This window comes from Phlebotomus papatasi, chromosome 1 (assembly GCF_024763615.1).
Source record: "Phlebotomus papatasi isolate M1 chromosome 1, Ppap_2.1, whole genome shotgun sequence".
Classification (NCBI taxonomy): domain Eukaryota; kingdom Metazoa; phylum Arthropoda; class Insecta; order Diptera; family Psychodidae; genus Phlebotomus; species Phlebotomus papatasi.
In genome coordinates this window covers 12809545-12831949 of record NC_077222.1, presented here as the reverse complement: position 1 = coordinate 12831949, position 22405 = coordinate 12809545, and the positions used below count along the sequence as shown (strand labels likewise).

The 22405-nt window shown below is 34.3% G+C and overlaps 1 protein-coding gene across 1 annotated transcript; it reads right to left on the bottom strand.

The window, feature by feature from the left end:
• Positions 1–317: 317 nt before the first annotated feature.
• Positions 318–21500, bottom strand: LOC129800039 (F-box/LRR-repeat protein 20). Its single transcript, XM_055844396.1, has 7 exons — positions 21290–21500; positions 9588–9779; positions 9236–9508; positions 8925–9113; positions 4996–5289; positions 1394–1606; positions 318–1315 (listed from the first exon to the last, which is right to left on the bottom strand). Exons 1-7 carry the CDS (start codon positions 21317–21319, stop codon positions 1208–1210), a joined length of 1299 nt encoding a protein of 432 aa, XP_055700371.1. The 5' UTR covers positions 21320–21500; the 3' UTR covers positions 318–1207.
• Positions 21501–22405: the final 905 nt, after the last annotated feature.

The following is a 22405-nucleotide window of genomic DNA, read 5'->3' as shown; positions in this document are numbered from 1 at the left end:
GTGAAAGATAAATTTTTCATCAGAGAATTTTTGCTGAGGAATTTTAAATTGAGTAATAGCTTCTAAAGGGGGCGTGGCCTAAGTCGCTAAGGGGCGGGACTTATTCAGTCAACTAAATATCATTTTCCTAGACAAAAATTTTATCATGACTTTCCAAGAGATCGCAAACACAAAAATGCTTTTAAACTCAATCAAAAAAATCCCTGAAAAAAACTTTAAAAAATTTTGTCAAAAGTTGCGACAGAGTCAAGCTCCTCCCTAGCCATTCAGCAGTTTTTTTTATGTTAAATAATTATGCACGACTCCTTATGTAAATATTTTTACGGTATAGATTTTTCCTTTATTTCTGCCTTTTTTATCAAGTAATACTAAGAATATCTCTTGTTTATTATTATAGTTTTTTTTTAGAACTTATCACATCTAGAAAATTTCACATAATAAACTTAACTCGATAGTACCAACATTTTGTCAAAAAAAAGTAAAATCACAAGAAAAATCTGTTACATATTTTGTAAAAAAAAGAAGTTAAAATAAATAAATTGATTTTTTTTGTTCCTCGTTTCACATTATGTTCTATCTCTTATGTAATTTTCCATTTAAATCTTTTTTTTTCCTTAATTTACAAACACTTCATAGATTTTTTCCATTCTTTTCTTTTTGCTACCTCAAAAAAGTAACATGCATAGCTTTCTTTTCAAAAACAATTATTTGTAAAAAAAAAAATATTTATAGAGTCAAAAACGCTAATACAACGAAAATTACACAAGGAAGTATTGGGTTAATTTAATAATATAAAAAATATCTACTCATTGTCAAAAAATCCATTTGACTTACTAGCCCACGTTTTTCTCCTTCTCCTTTTCTCCTAAAATTAATTAAGCAATTTCCAATGATTTTGCTTTTGCTTGTTTTTTTCTTTTCTTTTTTTAAAAATGCACAAGGTCTTATCAATGTGTAAAATCCTATGTGTTAAAGAAATGGATGATAATGGCGTGCTCAATAGAAAGTTGCAATCTCATTCGCCTTCGTCCGTAAGTGCTTCATCGTGCTACTGCTCCTCCCCCTTCTCCTGATCCAGGTCCACAGAATCCCCTAATAACAGCCCCCTTTTGTCCCCTCACACTACCCGGCGCGCCCTCTACAGGTGAATATATCAGTCATCTCTACCTTTGCACAGAATCTTCCTGGCTAGGCCTACGGCCTGATCTCAGAGAATTTCACAGCAGCGACAGTATCGTGGGCGTGGGCCTCCGGTTGTTGGGGGCGGAGTCACTGGGGCAAAGTAGGCGTGCACCTTAATATTGGGCAAATGATTCTGCAAAGACAAAAAGCACAGACAAACACCCATTGAGCCATGCAACAAACCCCCAAAACAGCAAATTCTCATAAATACTTTCAATCGCCCTATTGCACTTCTCGTTATCAATTGGCAATCGTAGAGTTCTATCCTCTGCAGATTGTGGCACGAGATCAAATGATCGAGTGTCGCATCCGTTATCAATGGACAATTGTCCAATTCCAGCACAGAGAGACTTTCGGCAGCACAACTTCCAGCAGCCAATTGCCTTATTCCATCGTCAGTAATCAGTTCGCAATGCGACAGAGTCTAGGGAAAACATTTGCAAATTGTAAAACAGGCACGAAAGAAAAAAGTTCATATTGTTGCCCGAGTCAAAACCATTCAACGTTCAAGCTAAGACACACACTAAAAAATATTGAACAATGAAGCGGAGGCGCAAACCATTCACGAAAATCAAAAAGAGGATTTAGGGCTTAAAATCGTAACCGTCAATTTCTTGCTTATTAAAGACTTAGCACAATCTTGATCGAATTTTCATTATCAAGATTAATCTAAAAAATTGACAATGTACTCGAATTCATAAATCACTCAAGAGATCCCCCAAAATAGTTTCAAGAGTAATAAATATAAAATTGATTTCCGTACAAAAATTACTCATCGCTACATAACCGGTTCATTACCGATTTAAAACCGATTTGGACAAATTTATAAACCACTCAAAATATTTCTCTAAATACACCTCAGGGGTAATTTAATTAAACGTCGTACTGAAATTAGTTATCGATTATGAACCGGTTTATTACCGGTTTAAAACCAATTGGAATCTATTCAGTTTTGTAGGAAATTCCAAGACCTTTCCAACGAGCCCAAATATGACTGCATTCAGTTGATAAATGCGCTCCCTAGAGCCTTTTCAAATTCCTAAATAATTACTAAGCTAATCCTTTCTACAGTTTCTTCAGGGGCCCATCAAGCCTAACAAAAAGTGAAGATATTTTTCACTTTTCCTTGTAAAAATTTTGCAGGTATTGCACCGCGACTTAAACAAATTTTCTTGTATTATTTCGGCGAACATTATGAAATATGTATTTTTAGATAGCTTTTAATGCACGATTTCGAAATATATCAGACACCTTAGTTAATTCTCTTTAGGAAAAAATTAGCCAATAGTCTTCAGTGCCTCTATGCAAAAACGTATGGAAAAATGCAATGTCGAGAGGCCCCTGGTTTCTTATTGCGACATTTTCACAACATTGTTCGAAATATTTGTTCGAAAATTCGAAATTTAATCTATATTCTAGGAGCAAGAAAAACGTTTTGTGCATATAAAGTCCATTTTTATTTCGCAAATTTATTTATTTTCAGCCTATAGGTGGACATTTCGTCCATATACATCTATCACCGAAAAAAAATCGACATCGAATTTCCGAAGGTCAAAATTTAATTATTCTGGACGGCCTATTTTAACCGATTTGTTTAAATTTGAATTTTTTTCTGGAAAGGTCTTAAAATTTGCAATCGGGATGCATCGGTTTTTGTCGGTAATGAATCGGCTAATCGGACTTATCTTTCTTTAATATTTTATTTTTATTTTTTCGAAACTTTGTTACCGGGCTGGAGGTCAAACTATAAGAGATATCGACTTTCGATCTTCAGTGACCCCTCCCCCCCATAAGAGGACATTATCTCCAGACATTTCCTCCCTATTTCCACCAACCAAAAGCCACGATTTCTTTTATATTTGAATATTATTGAATTCACTAGGGAAAAAACCGTGCAATACCGGGAAAATTCGTGACCGCGGCTTAAGTTGCCAACTCTCGACTACACGACACTATCATGCCACCCAAACTGACGTGACAGCTACAGCCACACATCGGGTGGGAATTCAGTAACACCCCCAAGATTTTCCACCGAAATTTCGACAATTATGTCAGAAATTTTCCCCCTAAAATCCTCGATGATTTCAACCACGGAAATTAGGATGGAATCGCTGGGCAAATTACCCCGTTAAGGTATTAACATTTTCCAAAGAGTAGGGGAGACTGGGGCAAAAAGTCACAAAACGGATATTTTATTTTTTTTACAAGCTACTCGAGCTCCTCAAAAAATTTCTAATTAGCACAGTTTTATAGGAAATTTACCGCTCTACAACTCTGTGAAAGTCATTTTATTCTATTTTGTAAGGAAATATATTTAACGAGCCGTTTTGTAAAAAGTAATATTGTGATCATTCTCAAAAATTCTGGGGCAAATAGTATCAGGCATGAGATACTATCACATTTTGTTTCGCTTTTTTACGGGATTCCGTAAATTTAAGTAAAATACCTAGATTAAATATTTTCATAGGAAATTTATTCCTCTACACCTTTGTAAAACACCGTTTTCTATATCTGAAGAAAGCGCATTTTAAGCTATTTTACAAAAAACACACAAAAGACTGCAAATTGTTTGACCATTGCAAACAATAAGCGGCGACACATAGCATTGACGTTTCTTTTCACCGTGGGACATCAGAAATTGTTTCGGTTTTTGTTACTTTTTGGTCCATAGCTTTTGTTACTTTTTACCCCAAGTGGTCGTTTTTAATAAAAGGATTTCTGGAGAAAAGAATCTTTGTAAAATTCTAAAATAGATAGCGGTTTCGTATTCAAAGAATATCCAGATAATTTGGGAAATATTCACCAGTGCATCAATTTTGGAAAATAAGTAGGTAATAATTGTTATCTTCTGCAAGGAAAATATTTCAAAAATAGGGCTAAAAATTTCGATATTTTTTGTTTTCTAAATTTCTTGTTCAAATTCTAACAAACTTACGACATTAAAGAAGACCTATAGAGGCTATCTATGGAAAAAATTTTAAGCCGCTATCTTATTTATCTTGGAAGATTTGAATTTTAAATTTTTCGATGTGTAACTTTTTGCCCCAGTCTCCCCTACCCTTTGAATTCCCTAGGAAGATTTCTCTGAAAAATTCACTCGGAAAATTTAACTGGCTTCCAGTGAATTCTCTATGATTCAAGGAAAAATTTCATAGGGAAATTTCTAACGGCAATTCCTGGAGATTTAAAAAGGAAATTTCCTTGGGCATTACTGGAAGATTTCTCTACATTTTCCGAGGAAAAGTCTCCAAATTTTCCAGACTATTCCCAAAGATTTTCCAGGGAAATCGAGGGGAAAATTCTTTCCAGAGGTACATAAAATTACCGTGGCGAATTTAGGAAGAATTCTAGGGGAAATTCTGTGACAGTTAAGCTCATACTTCGGGCGAGGTGTATGTTTCATAAAAAAATATATTTTTGAAAAAAAAAAAAATAATACAAATGTAGTTAAATAAAATATAGTGCAAAAAATATTGCCTTCATTTTTTTCTTTTTTGTGCCAGGCATGAAATTCAAGAATTTCTTTCTCAATTAATACGAAAGGAAAAATGTCTTAAATATTAAAAAAAAAAAGTTTTTAAATGAAAGAAAAAATATTCAAAACTAAATGAAAATTTCAAAACTTTCCAAAAATTCATTAAAAATTTCATAAATTTCCAAAACTTCATTAAAAATTTTATAAATATCCAAAATTGCATGAAAATTTCACTTTTATCAAAAATTCAAATAATAAAACAAATTTTACAACAAATATCAGGCAAAAAAATGGTTTTAAAAATATAATTTGTCCATAAAATTCATGTGAAAACTTACCAATTTTTCGAGGCTTGGACATCCTGTCGCCAAATGAGCCAGCGTCAAGTCAGTAATTTGATTGCATTCCTCGAGATCCATCCTCTCGAGATATTTACAGTTTTTACCCAAAGCCTGAAATCCCAGATCTGTAAATTGGTGACATCCAGCCACCTCCAGCGTATTCAGCAGGGGATTGTGCTGAGCTAAGGCGATGAGTGTCTGATCGGTCAACTGTGCACATTTGGACACGCACAGTTGGCGCAAGTTGAGACATTTTTCCGAAATTTTCTGAATCGAAATGTCTGTTATGGACTGCAAGAAGCAAAACAAAAATATTCCTTTTTTTTCTCCCCTTTCTGATACCCATTTCTTTTTTAGCGAATTCCAAAAATGTTTCTGGCACAAGATTAGCTTTTGGTCACACTTTGATGTCATGAATTTGGAGGAAAGACGATTAAACTATCTCAAGCTGAGATTTAATCTATTAATAGGAACTATTACAAGTTTGAGAGAATGATCATTTAAACCAACAAAATGGCAATTAAAAAATCAAGAGAAAAAAATCTAAGATAATTTTCAAAATGACGCTTCTGTCTTTTTGTCTATTAATTCGCATATCAAAATCAAACTATAAATAATCCACTCGGTGCGACAAAACAGCGTTCGCACGTTTTAATTAAGCGGGGAAAATTCATCAAAATAAACACAAACTTCTGCATAACGCGTCGCAGAAAAACAACAACAGAATATTTGATCGAAAATAGCTGGTAAAAAAAAAACCTGGCGATATTTTTTAAGGAAAGAAATATTTACAGTGCGCCACAGATTGCTACGGACTGGATAATTTCATAAAACTATTGTAAAAATTAAGTTGGGCGTCTTTTCAATTGGATAGTTCAGATCATTTTAATGCAATTACACAATTCGTTGCTTAAATTAGCAATTATCACAACTTACTCATTGCTGATTGCTGATATAAGGGATAAAAAAACTATGACAATTGCTGATCCAAGCGACGAAGTGTCGCTTCGGTCGCTTCTATCACCAAGTGTCGTATAACATTTCTTTTTCATTTTTATATTTATATTTGAAATCAATTTATTTAAAATAATTATAAATGATAATGTAGATATTAAACAAAGTAGGAGCCAGGACACTACCTTTCGGTAGGTTATTTTTTGCAATCTGAACTTGCTTTTCTGACCACGAAACTTAACAAAGAATGTGTGGTTCTCTAAGAGAACCGCAATCATCTGAGCGAGACCGTAACCATTTGAGAGATTGCAGATTTATGAGAGGATCTATGATTTACTGTGTCAAAAGCTGCCAAGGGATCGACAAAGACTTCTCCTGTAATTTTGCCTTCCTTGAAACTATCCTCAATAAATTGAGTAAATGTTCAAAACTTAACCGGATCCGGATTTTCCGGAGTAGTATCTAGCTTGTTCTCTGATCAGCCTGTCCTCTACGACAAGTGAAATCCTTTGCACTTTCAAATATTTTGAATGGGTCCCGGTCAAAATCCGGAAAGCCAAAATCCCGAAAGCCAAAATCCCGAACGCCAAAATCCCAAAAGCCAAAATCCCGAATTCTTAACTCTTTCGTCTCTTTTGGGACTCTGGGTACCCATGGAAAAAAGAATTTTTTTGGACTATTTAGAATCGATAAAAATCCGATTCTTCTGGATAATTACAAACTATAAGGATGTCCAAATTTAGGATATTTTTTGCAGGATCCCAATTAATTCCTGAGCTTAGATATTTTTGGCCAAAAATCGTGAATTTTCGATTTTCTGGTTCCTTGCAGATATTGTGACTTTTTTGATATTTCTAGATCAGAATAAGGAAGAACCTCTCGGGGCCAATAAGTATAATAACTAACAATTACAGATTACATAAATTCGAAAAACAATTTTTTGGCTTGGTAGTGCTCTATTGAAATATCACTAAAAGGACCCTCTTCAAAAGCTTGATAGTACTCCGACGTGAAATTAGATGTCTCACAAGGCTCACAAGGCAGACCAGGGTAGGAATTCTGTAACTCTGTGAACGCTTCACTCGTGAACGATTAACTAGTAAAAGGTTCACGAGCTTCCCTTAATGACTGCTAGAAAAGTTATTCTGTAACTTGGCGTGAAGCGAGAGGGGAAGTGTGTTGAAATTTTCGGTAAATTTAAGATTTTCACCAATATTTCAACTTTTGGTAAGCGACAAAGTCTCAAGTTTGAAATGTAAAATTTTTAAAACAAATTGAATTTTTTTTTTTACTTTTTTTATAAGGAGTGTTGCTTGGAGCCTTTGAACAGTTTATCGTCTTTATTTTCTCTAAAATCATTCTTAATACATTTTAAAATGAATAAAAATGTAGACATAGCTTTGGTGCCCTATTTCGGCCACCTTCATTCTTTTAGTTCCTTGCCCTTCCGGAATTCTTCCAATGCCTTTTTCAGATCATTTTGCTCATCGAAGCGATATTTTAGTGTTATTTTTTGCATTGTATAATATCTAGAGTATGTAAAAACTAAAAATTCCTTGAAATTTGAGAAACAAAAAATGTGGCCGGAATTGCAATCTGGACGGAATTTTGCACACTTATTCTGTGTATTCTGTGTAGACCTAAATAATTATGAAAAGTACTAGAATTGAGTGTTACAAAGGATGTAGTGTTGGTTTTTAAGTTGAATATGGAAACATTTTTCACTGGTTTCACCAAGTGGTAACATTTTCACCAAAAAATTGTCAAGTGAAACACATAACCTCAAAGTGATCGTTTCACCGTGAAGCTATTGCAAGTTATAAAATCTCTTTTGCCATTACTTCAGTAAAGAATTCACCAATTTTGACAAGTGATCACTTTACAGAGTTACAGAATTCCCCCCAGAGATGTAGGCTAGTTAGTAGCTAGTTCGACAACCCCTTGGAATGCACAAAAAATTGACAGTTTTTTCTGAATGTCCTGATCGTCCTGATTTTTGTCCTTTCGAATTTTGAGATTTTCTATTTCAGATGATCAAAGAGAAAAAGAAAACCACGAAGAAGTACAAGACTTTACATTCGAGAGTACTTCATCATTGTTTTCTTCTTTTGACATCTAAAACTGTTAGGAAATCTCAAAGTTCCAAATTACACATGATTCCAAATTACCCTATCTTAGCTTAAAAGACGAGTAGGAACTTTAATGCACTTTTTCCATTTTTTTTTTCACTAATTTTAAAACTAAATGATTTCCGAAAATTAAATGACACTTAAAATTTTTTCTTCCGCATGAGGGCGCTGTTTTCTTCCACAAGTGGCGCTGCTAACTGTTCTCAAAGTTCCCAATTATTTTTTTTAATTCTAAATATTTTAGAAACTACATAAAAAATCATGAAAATTATCTTAGCTCACATGCTTTTTCGTTAATATTTTTTCTAGTGGATCTTTTCCATTCATTTGCATAATAACCAAAGTGTCACCAAAATCATCAAGTTTTGCAAGTTTTAACCTCAAAAGCGATGTAAAAAAAATATTACATTGATTTAATTGAAAGATAAAGACATGAATAAACCGTGGTTAAACGCAAAATAGCATAGAATTATGAGAATTACACTGAAAATCAATAAAAATCTCTTTAATTTAACATTACACTGAAAGCAATCAATAAAACGACTCCATGAGTTTATTATATCGTCTTTTGATTGCTTTTTCTCTCTCTCTACCAAAAATAAAATATTTTGCGCCTAAATGTTCTGCAAGTTTTACTTCAAAGAATAATTTATTTAGGGGAAGACTTTCAGGCTTCGGACAGACTCTGCCTTCGGACAATTTAGATTTTTCACAGATATTGTAATTTGTCAGAGATGGGTCAGATTCATTGAAGGAATATGGGGAAAATTTGAAGTGTGCGAAGCTAGAGTATGTGCGAAGCCTGAAACATCTGCATTATATTTTGTGAAAAAATGTACTTACATCACAGCTGTGTAGATTTAAGACCTCAATGTTGGGGCAGTAAGTAGCTAGACAAATAACTGCACGATCGTTAACTTGCTTACAACCTTTACTGCTGAACTTCTTGATTTTGGGACATCCACGAGCAAGGGCTTCAACCCCATTCTCCGTCACCAAGTCACACCACGATATATTTATTTCCGTCAAGCTCTGATTTTTTTTGTTCGTTCGTTCGTTCGTTTAGGGAGAAAAAGGAAACACAATTCCAATTACATTTCTGACTGACATGCAAAGAGTGGAGAAGAATATGCCAGAGGAGAAAATAAACCTACCGGGCAACCATCTGAAATTGCCTTAAGACTGCAATCGGAAATATTGACGCATGACTCTAAATAAACTATGGACAATTTTGGACAGTGTTTACTTAGCGACTGTATCGCTAAATCTGTGATTTTCTTGCAGTCAGACAAATCCAGATACTCTATATTGTGGCAGTGCTGAGCCAGAGTCCGAATTGATTGATCACCGACCGATTGGCATCCTTTCAGTGACAGTAACTTGAGAAATCCACCACATCTTTGGGAAATATTTTCAATCACTGGGCCCTTTAAGAAAAATACCCAAAGAATATTTTCTCACCAAATTAAAAACCAAAAAAAAACAAGAAAAACCCCTCCCTCTCACCTCAATATCTCGTTGAAAGTCAAACAGATCAATCTTCTGCCAATTAGAACCATCCAGAGCGAGTAAATTCCAGTATTTGCTCACCTGAGCACAACGACACAGCGACACAACATCCAAGTAGGAAAATATTCGAAAGAGAATCTCTTTGGGCAGCTTCTTTGATATTTCATCTTCGGGATCCAAGAAGTAGTTCTGCAAGGAAAACAATGATAACGACAACAACAAAAAAAAACCACCCAGAAACCCAAAATACATCGCATTGAATATAAAAGAAGTACATAATAATCTCAAGTTTCAAGTAAATGCATGGAGAAAAAAAAACCTAAAAACTCTACTTCAATGTCTCCCCAACAACAAAAAAATAACAACTAAAAAAAAAGAAGAAAAAAAAAACAATATTGCGAAACACTGAAGAAGTCAAAGACACGAGAAGAAAAGTAAACCTTCTGAATTGGCACTTTGCTGGGAGTTTGATTTACACAGAGAATTTCATTCGGAGAAAAAAACAAACGCGACGCCAGGTGAAAACGACTTGGCAGAATGCTCGAATTCATGCGCTTCATTTTATTACAATTTCTCTATCTTTCAAATAATTTTTACTTTTGTTTATATAAATAAAAATCCCACTGAAATGGATGAATTTTAAAGACAGAATTACACAGAAAAATAAACGTCCGCCGCCGTCTTATTAACCCTCTAACGGGTAAGATCGCCTCCAGGCGGTATTCACAAAAATCACATTTACAGCGACAATAAAGGTTTTATTTATTTGAAAGTGCTATAGTGTCCTCGGTAATAGTCTTATAAACATCTCGTGAAAGTTTGAACTCATTTTGACTCTTCGTTTTGTTGCTATTCCCAGTTTTGTGTGACAGGTCAGAGAAAAAGCAACAAAAAATATTTATGCAAAAAAACTCATTTCCAATTTCAAAATTTTGCGAAATGCGTGAAATCGTCACTGTTAGATCAAAGGTGTGCAAGATCCGTTTGAAATCGAACAAACGTCAAATGAAACTTGTACGTCAATGGTCAAAACGCTACACGAAAAAACTTAATTTGACGTTTATTTGGTTTCAACGGTTTTTGCACACCTCTGGTTAGATGCTTCGAAACAGGCGTGATTTTCGATTGACTTTTAGTTCTAAGTAAAAAATGTGCAAAAAATCATTTTAAATGCTCTAATAATCGTCTAGTATCGGTAAATAACAAAAGTATTGTGCAGTCCAGATTTTTCAGTTTTCAGAAGGTCTAAGTTTCTTAAAAAAGCCTTATGCAATGGCGAAAAAGTGTTTACAAAGTAGCGAAAAATACTAAAACACGCATTGTTGCAGGAAATGTATTTTCCCTACTAGATACCCAAAAATTCCCGGGAAGTCATCTGGTTCAATGAAGAGACAATGCTTCAAAGTATCTGTACATGAAATTTCATTTTATTTCGACAAAAATTATCAGAACTATAAGGGGATCAAATCTTAAAGTGTGGTATAGCCTATACCTCAAAAGTACTTTCGCATCATTTATCGTTTACCGGTTCTCAGCCGATTTAAACCGATTCATAAATCACTCAAAATATTCCACAAAATAGTTTTAAGAGTAATAAAATTGATTTTCGGACAAAAATTGCTTAACGGTTCATAATAAATTTGAACCTATTTATAAATTACTCAAAAAACATTACTGAAAATAGCTTAGGAATAACACAATTGATTTTTTGATAAAAAGGGGTGGCAAAGCGTCCCATGCTTTGCGAAATGCTCGAACTCTAAATTCTAAAGGGTGGCTGAAGATAGAAACTTTAGATTCTAAAGGGTGGCTAAAAAAATGCAACAACTTTCAGAGCGCATAGCTGTCAAACCGCTGGTGACAGCGGTTTTATATTTTGCATAGTGGTAGTTCATTTTATCGGTTAAAAGCCTACAAAAGCATTTTCGATAATATTTTGCAAAACGTTTTTTAAACCGTAATAGAACTCAAACGTGACAATTTAATGTCGGTATATTTTGCAGGAAATGCGGAAACAGCTATCGTTAGGGCTCTTCAAAACCCTGAATGCAAATAAACTTTCCATTTTCCGAAACATAACTTGGTACGGGGATACTAGTAGTATTTTAAAATGCTTTGGTGGAGGTCTAAAAAAATTGCTTCATTGCTAGTCATCGTTCATAAAATGATGAAGCAAATTGAACAAAATCTGCGTCACATCTGCAAACAAACGATCTGTGAGACGCATAGATCGCAAATAACAATGAAATAAATATTGTTAAAGGACCTCTATATGTAGCCTTAAAAATCCTGAAAAGGAAGAGATTTCATCGATCCTCAAAAAAAAGTTATGCTCGATCGACGAAGGAGTAAATTCGCTTGCACGTTCATGGTCAGTTCGAGAATGTCATTTTTTCTAATGAGAAAAATTTTCAATTGCGCAATTGATGTGCAAGCAAAATGATTGTGTCTATCTGAGGGAAAGATCATACGATAATTCAGTCGTTCGAATGACCAATGGAAGTCAAAGACCACCTTATTTGAAGGTCTAGACTTCCTTGACGACAAATTATCACTTTTCAAAACGAATGCCAATGTGTTTCTGGAAATTGTCCTGAAAGGAGTGTTGGAGTCGTGGACAAACCAAATTCTAAGAAGTAATGGAAGTTCGATCAAGACTCGACAACGTCGCGGAAATCACGCTCCAAACAAGATTTAGCTAACAAAAATGTTTCGCAGTTCATTTTGAGAGCACAATGACCTCAACGATTTTAGGATGCAAGATCGTTTGACTTCTCCAAAGAGGAACAATTTGTTGGTCAAGGTTAGGACTAAAAAGTAGCAAAGTGTCGATGAGCTGAAGGCAGCCCTTCCTCGTGAATAGCAGATGTCTGACATTCGTGCAAACTGCGATAGCACTTCCAACAGACTTAAGACCATAATTAAGTCAAAATAAGATCGTATTGAACAAAACCGATAATATTCTAAAATTTTGATGTATATATCATTTCTTCTTTAATATATAATGGAACTGGTGTGATGAGTTGATTATAAAAATTCCGGTGATCAGCAGTGAGAATTTCTTCACCTCAAGACTAAAAACACCTTTTTAATCTTGCCCAGAGCTTTCGGTCCGGATATGGACCTTCTTCAGTGGCTATAAAGGATATTTTATTAACATTTATATTATATACAAGGTCGTTATTTGGACAATTTCAAATTCACTCACTCGACTAAGACTATGTTTTTGTGATTTCTTGAGGATTCGTTCACTTTGTGGGAATTAAGGGTAAACATCACAGCAGGAAAAATCAGTTGGGAAAGTTTTTCCTGCTGTGATGTTTACCCTTAATTCCCACAAAGTGAACGAATCCTCAAGAAATCACAAAAACATAGTCTTAGTCGAGTGAGTGAATTTGAAATTGTCCAAATAACGACCTTGTATATAATATAAATGTTAATAAAATATCCTTTATAGCCACTGAAGAAGGTCCATATCCGGACCGAAAGCTCTGGGCAAGATTAAAAAGGTGTTTTTAGTCTTGAGGTGAAGAAATTCTCACTGCTGATCACCGGAATTTTTATAATCAATTTCTTCTTTATTTCAAAAAAGTTGAACAAAAAATGATGATAATATAGCGCTTTAGTTTGTTGCATTTTTTTCAGCCACCCTATATATACCTCAGAAGTGCTTTCGCATCATTTACCATATAGCGGTTCTCAACTGATTTGAACCGATTCATATATCATTCAAAAGATCCTCCAAAATTGTTTTAAAAGTATCGATTTTTGAATAAAAATTAGTTATCGGCTATGAATCGGTTAATTACCGGTTCAGAACCCTATTGGAACCGGTTCAGTTTTGTCGGAAATTCCAAGACCTTTCCAACGAGCCCAAACATGACCCCATTCGCTTGATAAATGCGTTCTGTAGTGTCTTTTTGACTTTTGACCTTGAAAAACCGTTATTAGGAATGATTCAACGCTATTTTCGTCTCAGGACGAAATGACCACCTGGATAATCTCTAAAACATATCCAAAAATGAAAAAAAAATCGTACGACGCGTTTTCGAGCAATCCCAAAAAACATGGTTTTGAAGGGGTAGGGGAGGGGTGGGGGAAAATGAGGGGCATGTTAACAATCCTTGGGTCGACTTATGAGGGATCCTCCTTAGGTCCCAAGTCGCTATCTCTTACCGTTTGGCCTCTAGAGCTGGCGACAGCCGGACGGACAGACGGACAAACAGCGTGACGATATTTCTCAGAAATTGTCTGAAACATGAAGATTTGTTGACAAAAGCGGTCTCCGGGGGGTGGAAGGTGGAAATTTTGGGGGGTGAAAAAATCGAGGGATTATATACTGGTCTCTCCCTGGAGTTCGAGCAGTAAAATATCGTTTATGAATCGGTTCATTACCGGTTCATAACAGATTGGAACCGGTTCTGACTTGTCAGAAATTCCAAGATCTTTCCAATGAGCGCAAATATGATACCATTCATTTGAGTAATACACTCTATAGGGCCTTTTTAACCTTTGAATTAAAAAAAAAAAAACACGTTATTATTAATGATTCAAGAGGATTTTCGTGTAAGGACGACATGTCTATCTAGACAACCCCTAAAACATATTATTTCAAATTATTTATTGATTTTCGTATACTGCTTTTGAGCTAAAGCTCTTGAAAGCAAAAATTTTGATAGATATCGGTGTTCCAGGAATTCAATGTTTGTGTGATAGCGGCCACCGCCGTCTTAGCGTTGGTACCCAACCTAATCAAACATATCCGAAAAACCACCATATAACCAAAAAACCAACATATCTAATAATAATAATAATTTATTGATTGATGTCCAGGTTACATAATATAACAAGCATGACTATACAATACATATTTTAACATAATGATTATCTTTGAAAATAATAAAGAAAAGCGCGGAGCATAAGAGTTGTTTAAACACAGGAAAGCTTATTTCATTATTTCAGTTACAAGTTTTTTAAAAGCATTTAATTCTTTAACATCATTTAGTTTAGGATTTTTTATTAGAGACTTATTGTAAGCATTGATTGCAGAAAACTTTATTGATTTCAATCGATATTTTGTTGTATTTATTTTAATGTTTTGTAAACTATTAATGTTTTAAAATTTAAAAAAATCTCACGACGCATTTTCTAGAAATCCAAAAAAATGATTTTGAAGAAAGAGAAGGTTAGGTACGAAAATGAGGGGCATATTAATGATTCTTGGGTGGACTTATGGGAGTAGGGGTCCCCTGAAGGTCCTAAGTTGCTATCTCTTACCAGTTCTAGAGCTGGCGGCAGCCGAACGGACAGACGGACAAATATCGTATCGTCCATAGAGCCAAAACGGATAGGATACGTTAAAATATTTTTTAAGGAGAAAGTGAAGCGACTTCAAATATTGAAATGTAATCGAATTTCCACAATGCATGTGTTTTTTATTTATTCACCGGAATGTAAATAAAATTTGGTGAACAGTTCTTAAGGCCCAGGATGATCTTTTTGACGAAGGACTGGAGTAAATAGTGTTTAGTGATGAAATACAGTGCTAGGGAGTGAAAAAATAAATTTCCATGATCAGCGAAAAACTCGAATCTTAGGGTTTCTTTTAATGAGTACATCTTGAACTTTCTTCTTAGATGTCCAACACCGAAATTGTCTGTGAAAAATGCGTGAAACTGTCAAAAATATGTAAAAAAAAATGAGATTTTCGACGAAACTCGTTCCCAATTTGTAGAGACCTTAAGAAAAAGGTCCCAGAAGCCCTTTCTATATCGGTACCTTTAACTTTTGAAATATCTCAAAGCCTGAGATCAATTACATATTGCTATCGCTTGAGAGTTCGAGCAACAAAATCCATAATAAAATTTTCTACAAAAGGAAAAGACTTGTCTGATAAAATATGTTCTTATTGGTTGATGTCTCGAAACGCATCATACTTTGCATATCAAAAAGGAAAAATTATTTTTCAATTTATCTTTCTGCTCTTCTCTCCCTTATTATTCCCCCGAAAAAAAAATTGTTTCGCACTGAAAATCTTTTCTGTACACCAAATAAAGTCAACAAACTTTGCATTTTCATCCACCAAACCCACTAATTTTCAGTATAATTCTATATATTCAATGGAATAGTTAATTTGGATGGAAGATTATGTAAAGCATGAAAAAGTTCTATGCACTGTATCCGTTTTGTTCACACAAATTTTCACTGTAGAAAACTTTTAATTGAACCACAGGGAAAATTGTTTGGCTTAGAAAATGGAATATTTAATTGAATTACATACTGAATCTTTTTTTCTTCAACTTGAACTCAATATTGAGTCAACTAAAGTAATTTAGATGTGTGATTTTGACGGAGAAATAAATTTTGTACAGAGGGATGCTATTATTTTAACGACCTTAATTTTATGTGATTAATTATTTTGGTTGATCTAATTGAAATGCCGCATATATTTAAATTTCAAAGATCAGCTGGTTTTTCATGGAAAATTTAGGAAAATTTGAAATTTAAAAAGCATACAGAACAAAGAATGTTATCGAGATCCCTCAAACGAGGATATCTGAAGACTTGGAAACATATTAATTTCCCAATTAAAAGCCTGTCAAATGTTATAAATCTTATTTTGTAAACAACTTGTCAAAATACGACATTTGACCGTTCAATTTAATTGAATTGTGCATATTCTCTAAAATATTTGTATTGAGGTACATTACCCTCAAAGTGTCTACAAAAAATCACGCTTAGTATAAACATTTCAAGATTTATCAAGGGTTAAAATTGTTTATTTGCCCTTTCTGTATTGATGATGTTTGATGACCTCTTGTATATATTTTTAATACGGCCTACAATAAATTTTTCTGTATTTTATTGCGAAAAGTTTCAACAAATGCTTCTGAAAAATAAATAAATTTGACAGATAGGATCGACGGGACGTTTCGTTAAGTATGGAAAATCTTGGAATCTTAGTTCTAAGCTAACACATTTTAAGTCCCACAAATGCATCGCGCATTTGAAAATTTTGGTATACCGAAATCAAAAAATCAAGATGGAGATGTCAAATCTGTCAAATGTCATGGAATTTTGAAATCCAAGACACAAACCATTTGGACTTCAAAATTTTTTAATTCCGAAATCAATATTTCAAGACGTCAAAATTCTTGTTTTCTAGAAATAATTTCAAGGACCTCTCGATGGCGTATCAAGATACTAGCAATTTCAATAGTTATTTTTGCAATAGATTGTTTATGTTTGAACGATATTTGGATGTTCAATTTAATAGAAACGTAGCATAAGAAGAAACATGCAAAAAAATCACGCTTAGAATAAACATTTCAAGATTTATAAAAAGTTAAAAAAAATTATTTGCCCCATTTGCTCTTTCTGTATTAATGATTATGACCTTTCGTATATATTTAAAACAGTCTATAAACAATTTTCCTAATTTGTATTGCAAAATTTTGACAAATGCTACTGAAAAATAAATAATTTTGACAGATAGGATCGACGGAACTTTTAAGTGTGGAAAATCTTGGAATTTTGCTCCTAAACTAAAGATATTTTAAGTTCCACAACTAATGCATAGCCTCAAAATATGAAAACTTGATTTTGGAAATATTTTACAGCTTGAAATTTTCAAGATTAAAAAAAAAATCGAGGATTTTGGTATTCTGAAACCAAAGAACCGAGATCAAGATGTATATCGAATCAGTCAAATGTCATGGAATTTTGAAATCCAAGACACGAACCATATGGATTTCAAGATTTTGAATTCTGAAAGTCTGAAATCAATATTTCATTATTTCGAAACGTTAAATTTCTTGTTTTTTTGTAATAATTTTAGGATATCTCGGAGGTGCTTAGAATTCCCAAGATACTAAAAATTTTAAGAGAAAACAACACCCCGAGGATACTTGCAAAAGAATCACATCTTGCATAAACATTTCAAGGTTTATCAAAGGGTCAAAATTTTTATTTGCGCCTATACTTTTAAAATATATTTCAAACTCAAATATTTAATACAGTCTTATAATAATTTTTCTATTTTTTGTAACAAAATTTAAACAAATTCTGCAAAGAATTTTTGTTAAATATGACGTTTCGTTAAGTGTGGAAAATCTTGAAGTATTCTTATCAAAGACATTGTTTCAGAATGTCTTTTCGGAAGTGTATTTGACAACTTGAAATTTTGAGTTTGATCTTGGCATCAGAATTGAGGCCATTATTGTTTAATTTATGATTTTTTACTGCTCGAATTAAAGAGATAGCAGTTATATAATCGACTTTTTCTTTTAACTTGTCACCGTCCTAGAGCTTAAACGGTAAGAGATATCAACTTACGGTCTTCGGCGACCACCAATAAAAATAAACGATATCTCTAGACGTTTTTTTTATTTTCTTTTATTTACAAATTCTTTTATTTTTGGATATGTTTTGGAGGTGGTTCAGGCAAACATTTCGTCCAAACATACCTATGTCCTAAAAAATCGCCATCTTGGATTTTGAAAGTCAAAGGACAAAAAACTATGGAGGGCATATTTTTCAACCGATTTGGTTAAATTTGTATTTTTTTGGATAGGTCTTGGAATTTCCAATCCGATTGCATCGGTCGCAATCGGTAATCAATCAGTTAAGTACCCGTAAATGACTAAAATTTTTAAATATTCCTTTTTTCTGTCCATAACATTGTTACCCTCTACAGGCGAAACGGTAACGGTTGACCGAAGGAACATTATTATTATTTTTATATCCCCCCACCCCCTCCACCCGTCCAAAACCATGTTTTTTTGGTTTTTCTCAAAAACGGCTCCAACGATTTCTTTTATTTTTGGATATGTTTTGAAGGTGGTCCAGGCGAACATTTCGTCTAAACGACCTAAAGAAATCGCCATCTTATATTTTCGAAAGTCTAACTGATCTTGAAATCAGTATAATGAATCGGTTGAATATCCGTGAGTGACTTATATTTCTCGTATTTATATTTATATTTCTATATTGTATATATTGTATAGTCCTACATGTTACTTTCTGTATCCTGGGCATGAACCAATAAACTTATTATTATTATTATTATTATTATTATTATTATTATTATTATATGCTTGTAACTCATGCCAGAACATTCTAAAATGATCACTTATTTATCAATATTTGATTTTAAACTTGCTTTCGTTATTTTTGAATCAATTTGATTTCTAGTAAGATCAGCAAGCACCAAAAGATCATGTGAAAAATTAATTCACGGAGACCTCATCTCGTGAGTTCGAGCATACCGCAAAACTAGGACGCTTTGCCATTTTTTTTTTAAATACAGTAGCCTTTCAATCGGGCACACGGTAAAAACTTTTGGACACTGACCAAAATATTGGAACAACTTTTCCTTGGAATAATTTTTTTTTGGAATCGATTTGCACCTTGAAAAGGTATTTTTTTTTGTTCCAAAAAGTTTTCTTTATAGTTTTGTTATGAAATGGAGTTACAATTTTGTTAGAGTTTTCCTTTGGAACCGTTTTGATACGATGGAATGTCTACAAATTTGAGTTGATTTCGTTTTATACAAATTTGTTCCTGAAATTTGGAACAGAATTTGTTGCACTCGGCTGTTTTGTTCCCACTGTCAGGAACAAATTGGTACATATTTTTTATAACAATTTATTCCTACATTTGTAACATATTTGTTCCAAAAATTTTCGGTGTCCGTGGACGAGGTAATTTTTTGGAACGAAATTGTTACTCATATGGGGAATCTTTTTGTTCCCATTGTCGGGAACAAATTCGTGTAAGAAATTTCATCTTACAGTTAAGGCCTATACTTCAGTCGAGATGGATTTCGGTGGCGAAAGTTCATAAGGAACATCAAATAAGAATCAACTTAAGAGTGTTTTATACAGACGCGTGCATGACGAAATCATATACGAGTGCTGGTAGCAGGAGGGGAAAGAAATCTCGAATTAAATAAGTGAAACCATGTAGCATGCAAATTGCCACAGATTTGGCGTTCTTCTCGCTTCGGTGACGGGTGACTGAGTGTGAGAGTAGGGATACGATTTTATACTAGACGAGCTATTTATAGGAACAAATTCGTTACTAATATTGGGTATCTTTTTGTTCCTCCTAGAAGGTACAAATTTGTTCCAAAAATTTTCGGTGACTATGGACGAGCTAATTTTTGGAACAAATATGTGCCGAAATTTTTTACCGTGCATATGGGCAAAATGTCATCCAAATTATCGATAGATTTGGACGTCAAATCCATTGTTATTTCCACAAAAAGCGCTCAATTATAAAGAATCATTATAAAATAAGAGGAACTTCAGCGAATTTTAGCAAATTTGCTTCATAATTAAACGTGAAAACTGTCAACAAAATTGTTCGCCTGATTGAAAAAGAACCGATTGAGTGAGAGTCTACTGTAATGTTTGTGCCCTGCCTATCAAAAAATCTTTTCAAACAACCGAACGCTTATATCGATTTTGTATCGTTCTGATGTTGTGTGGACGATGGATGGTGTCTGGACTAGAATAGGCCTTTATCATTCGGTTTTAAGTAATGTGTCTTGACTAAAAATCCCTCAAGATAATAAAATAAATAAATAAATAAAATGTTTTCGCCTAATTCACAATAATGGGACATTTTTTCCATACTGTTGTTCATAATAAAAAAAATTATTAATTACAATGCGATTCCAATAGTGCAAAGGAATTCAAACAAGGACACAATTTCGAGTTTGAAGAAAGGGGCTCAATTTAATAAATAATAGTTTGTCGTCTTTTCAGGTGGACAAACCTTCGTGTGGAGTTTTCATTTGGGTCAATATCACCCAAAAAACTACCCCCAAAAATCCCTCACGCAAATTTTCGTGTGTGAAAGGCGAGAAAATTGTTCAGGATTCCGCTGAAAAGTTAAATGATTTCCAAGAGATTAGGCTGGCGCAACATTAATGAAAATTTCATTGGATTTTCCCCATCGAGCAATCATTTCGTCGACTGGGTTTTTGGGGCCAGCAGCATCCCTGGGAAATGCGTCTGGAAGGATGGTGCTAATTGCTATTCCTTCCTCCCTTCAAGTCCGTAATTGAGTGATTAAAATGGAAATTTCTCTGTTCAAGAGACAACACACAAAATGGAATGTCCTCGGATTGCTGATAAAATAAAAGAGAGAGAAGAGCTTTTTGGCCCAAAAGACAAAGGATACCCCCCTCAAACGCATTGATTCATTCTCAAGCCACCCACACTCTCCAGGAATGCAAGAGAGAGCGAGTCTTGTCGTGCTTTTATTGCCTGTCTGGATGGCTTTGAGAAAATTCCCCAACTTCTCGTTTTTCCTTCCCCACCCCCACTCCCCCACGGCCATATAACATTTTCATTGCATTCCCTTTTTCTTTCGTTTGCAAGATTGGCCAATTTTTGCTGTCTGGACGAGCAAGTAGCATTTTTTTCTGGGTTCAAATACCCGAGAAAAGGTCAGAAATTGTGGGGATTCAGACAGCTGGGGCCACTGGGAATGAACCACAGGAGCCCCAGGCGAGAAAAATTCGGGGAAAAATGTGAGATTTCATCGGGAGAATTGCGTTCTTCAGTAATTTTCTTTGTTGTCGTTTGATAAACACCCCCCCGAATCAGCTGTCTTCATCGAAAGTCCCCACAGAACTCTGCGAGGAAAAGAGACCCATTTTTCCAACGGCTTTTTCACCCCAAATCACTAACCTCATATCTATGTCGATTGGTATAGCTCATCTTAAGCCCTCTTGCTATCACTTTTGGACACCACAGGTGTGCTGGGATGTTGCAATTGTTCACCAAAAACGATTTTTATTTCCTCAACAAACACACTCGCGATGGCTCTTTATTTTCTCTTGACATTTGCCTTTCGTTTCACTTTCTCTCCCTGGCGCTGCCGTCGCCAAAGAGTTTCCGCCTTCCCTGACATTTCCGCACATTTCGCCCTATAACCAAACAATGTACATAGGTGAGTCTCAGCGGAAGGCTCCTCGGAATTTGATCGCACTTCAATTTTTGAACCTTGAGAAAAATGACTAAAACCGAAATTGATTATACTAATATTTTTAGTTTTACAGAGCGATGCAACTTTATTTTGGTATCTTAAAGTAAGATTTCAAATTTTGAATTATAAGAATTTTGTATGAAAGATTAAGTTCCATATGGTGAGTTTATTTGTACGAGACTGCCATGCAAGCTAGGAGTGTTATGCCGAAAATAGACACAGGCTGATCCTAGAGAATACTCAGCTCGTAAAATTTGGCGGTAAAGGATCAGCCCAAACTTATCATACACTGAGGATTTTGGATCAAGGATTAGCATTTACAACGTAAATTTCTATTAAAATCTCCACAATTTAATTGCTGATAAATTTCTTAAGTGCAAAATCAATAGATTTTTTGTGCAGAAAGGTGCACTCTGACCTTCCCATTACTCCAATCTTAATGCATTTTAAGATTTTGCGACATTACGTACCATTACTCTTTATGTTTTTTCACCAAATTGACATTTCTAAAAGCACCCAAAAACACCCAAAGTGTAGCTTTTTATTTTCAGCATTGGGGCTGATGTCGCCTAATCCCCGTAATTTCACTAGACCTCACGATTTTAGAAGATCAGTCTAATCCTCCAAATTATGGGCTGTTCCGTGAGTGTATCGATACCAATCCTAATTTTTCGGGCTGATCCCTAAGCCGATCCCTGTGTCTATTTTGGGCTTTAGGGTGGAGTAAGTACTTTTGGCCACTTTAAGGTTTCATGTGATTATAATTTTTATAATCTTTATTTAAATAAAATGAAATTTTGTGCAAAGATACCTTAAAG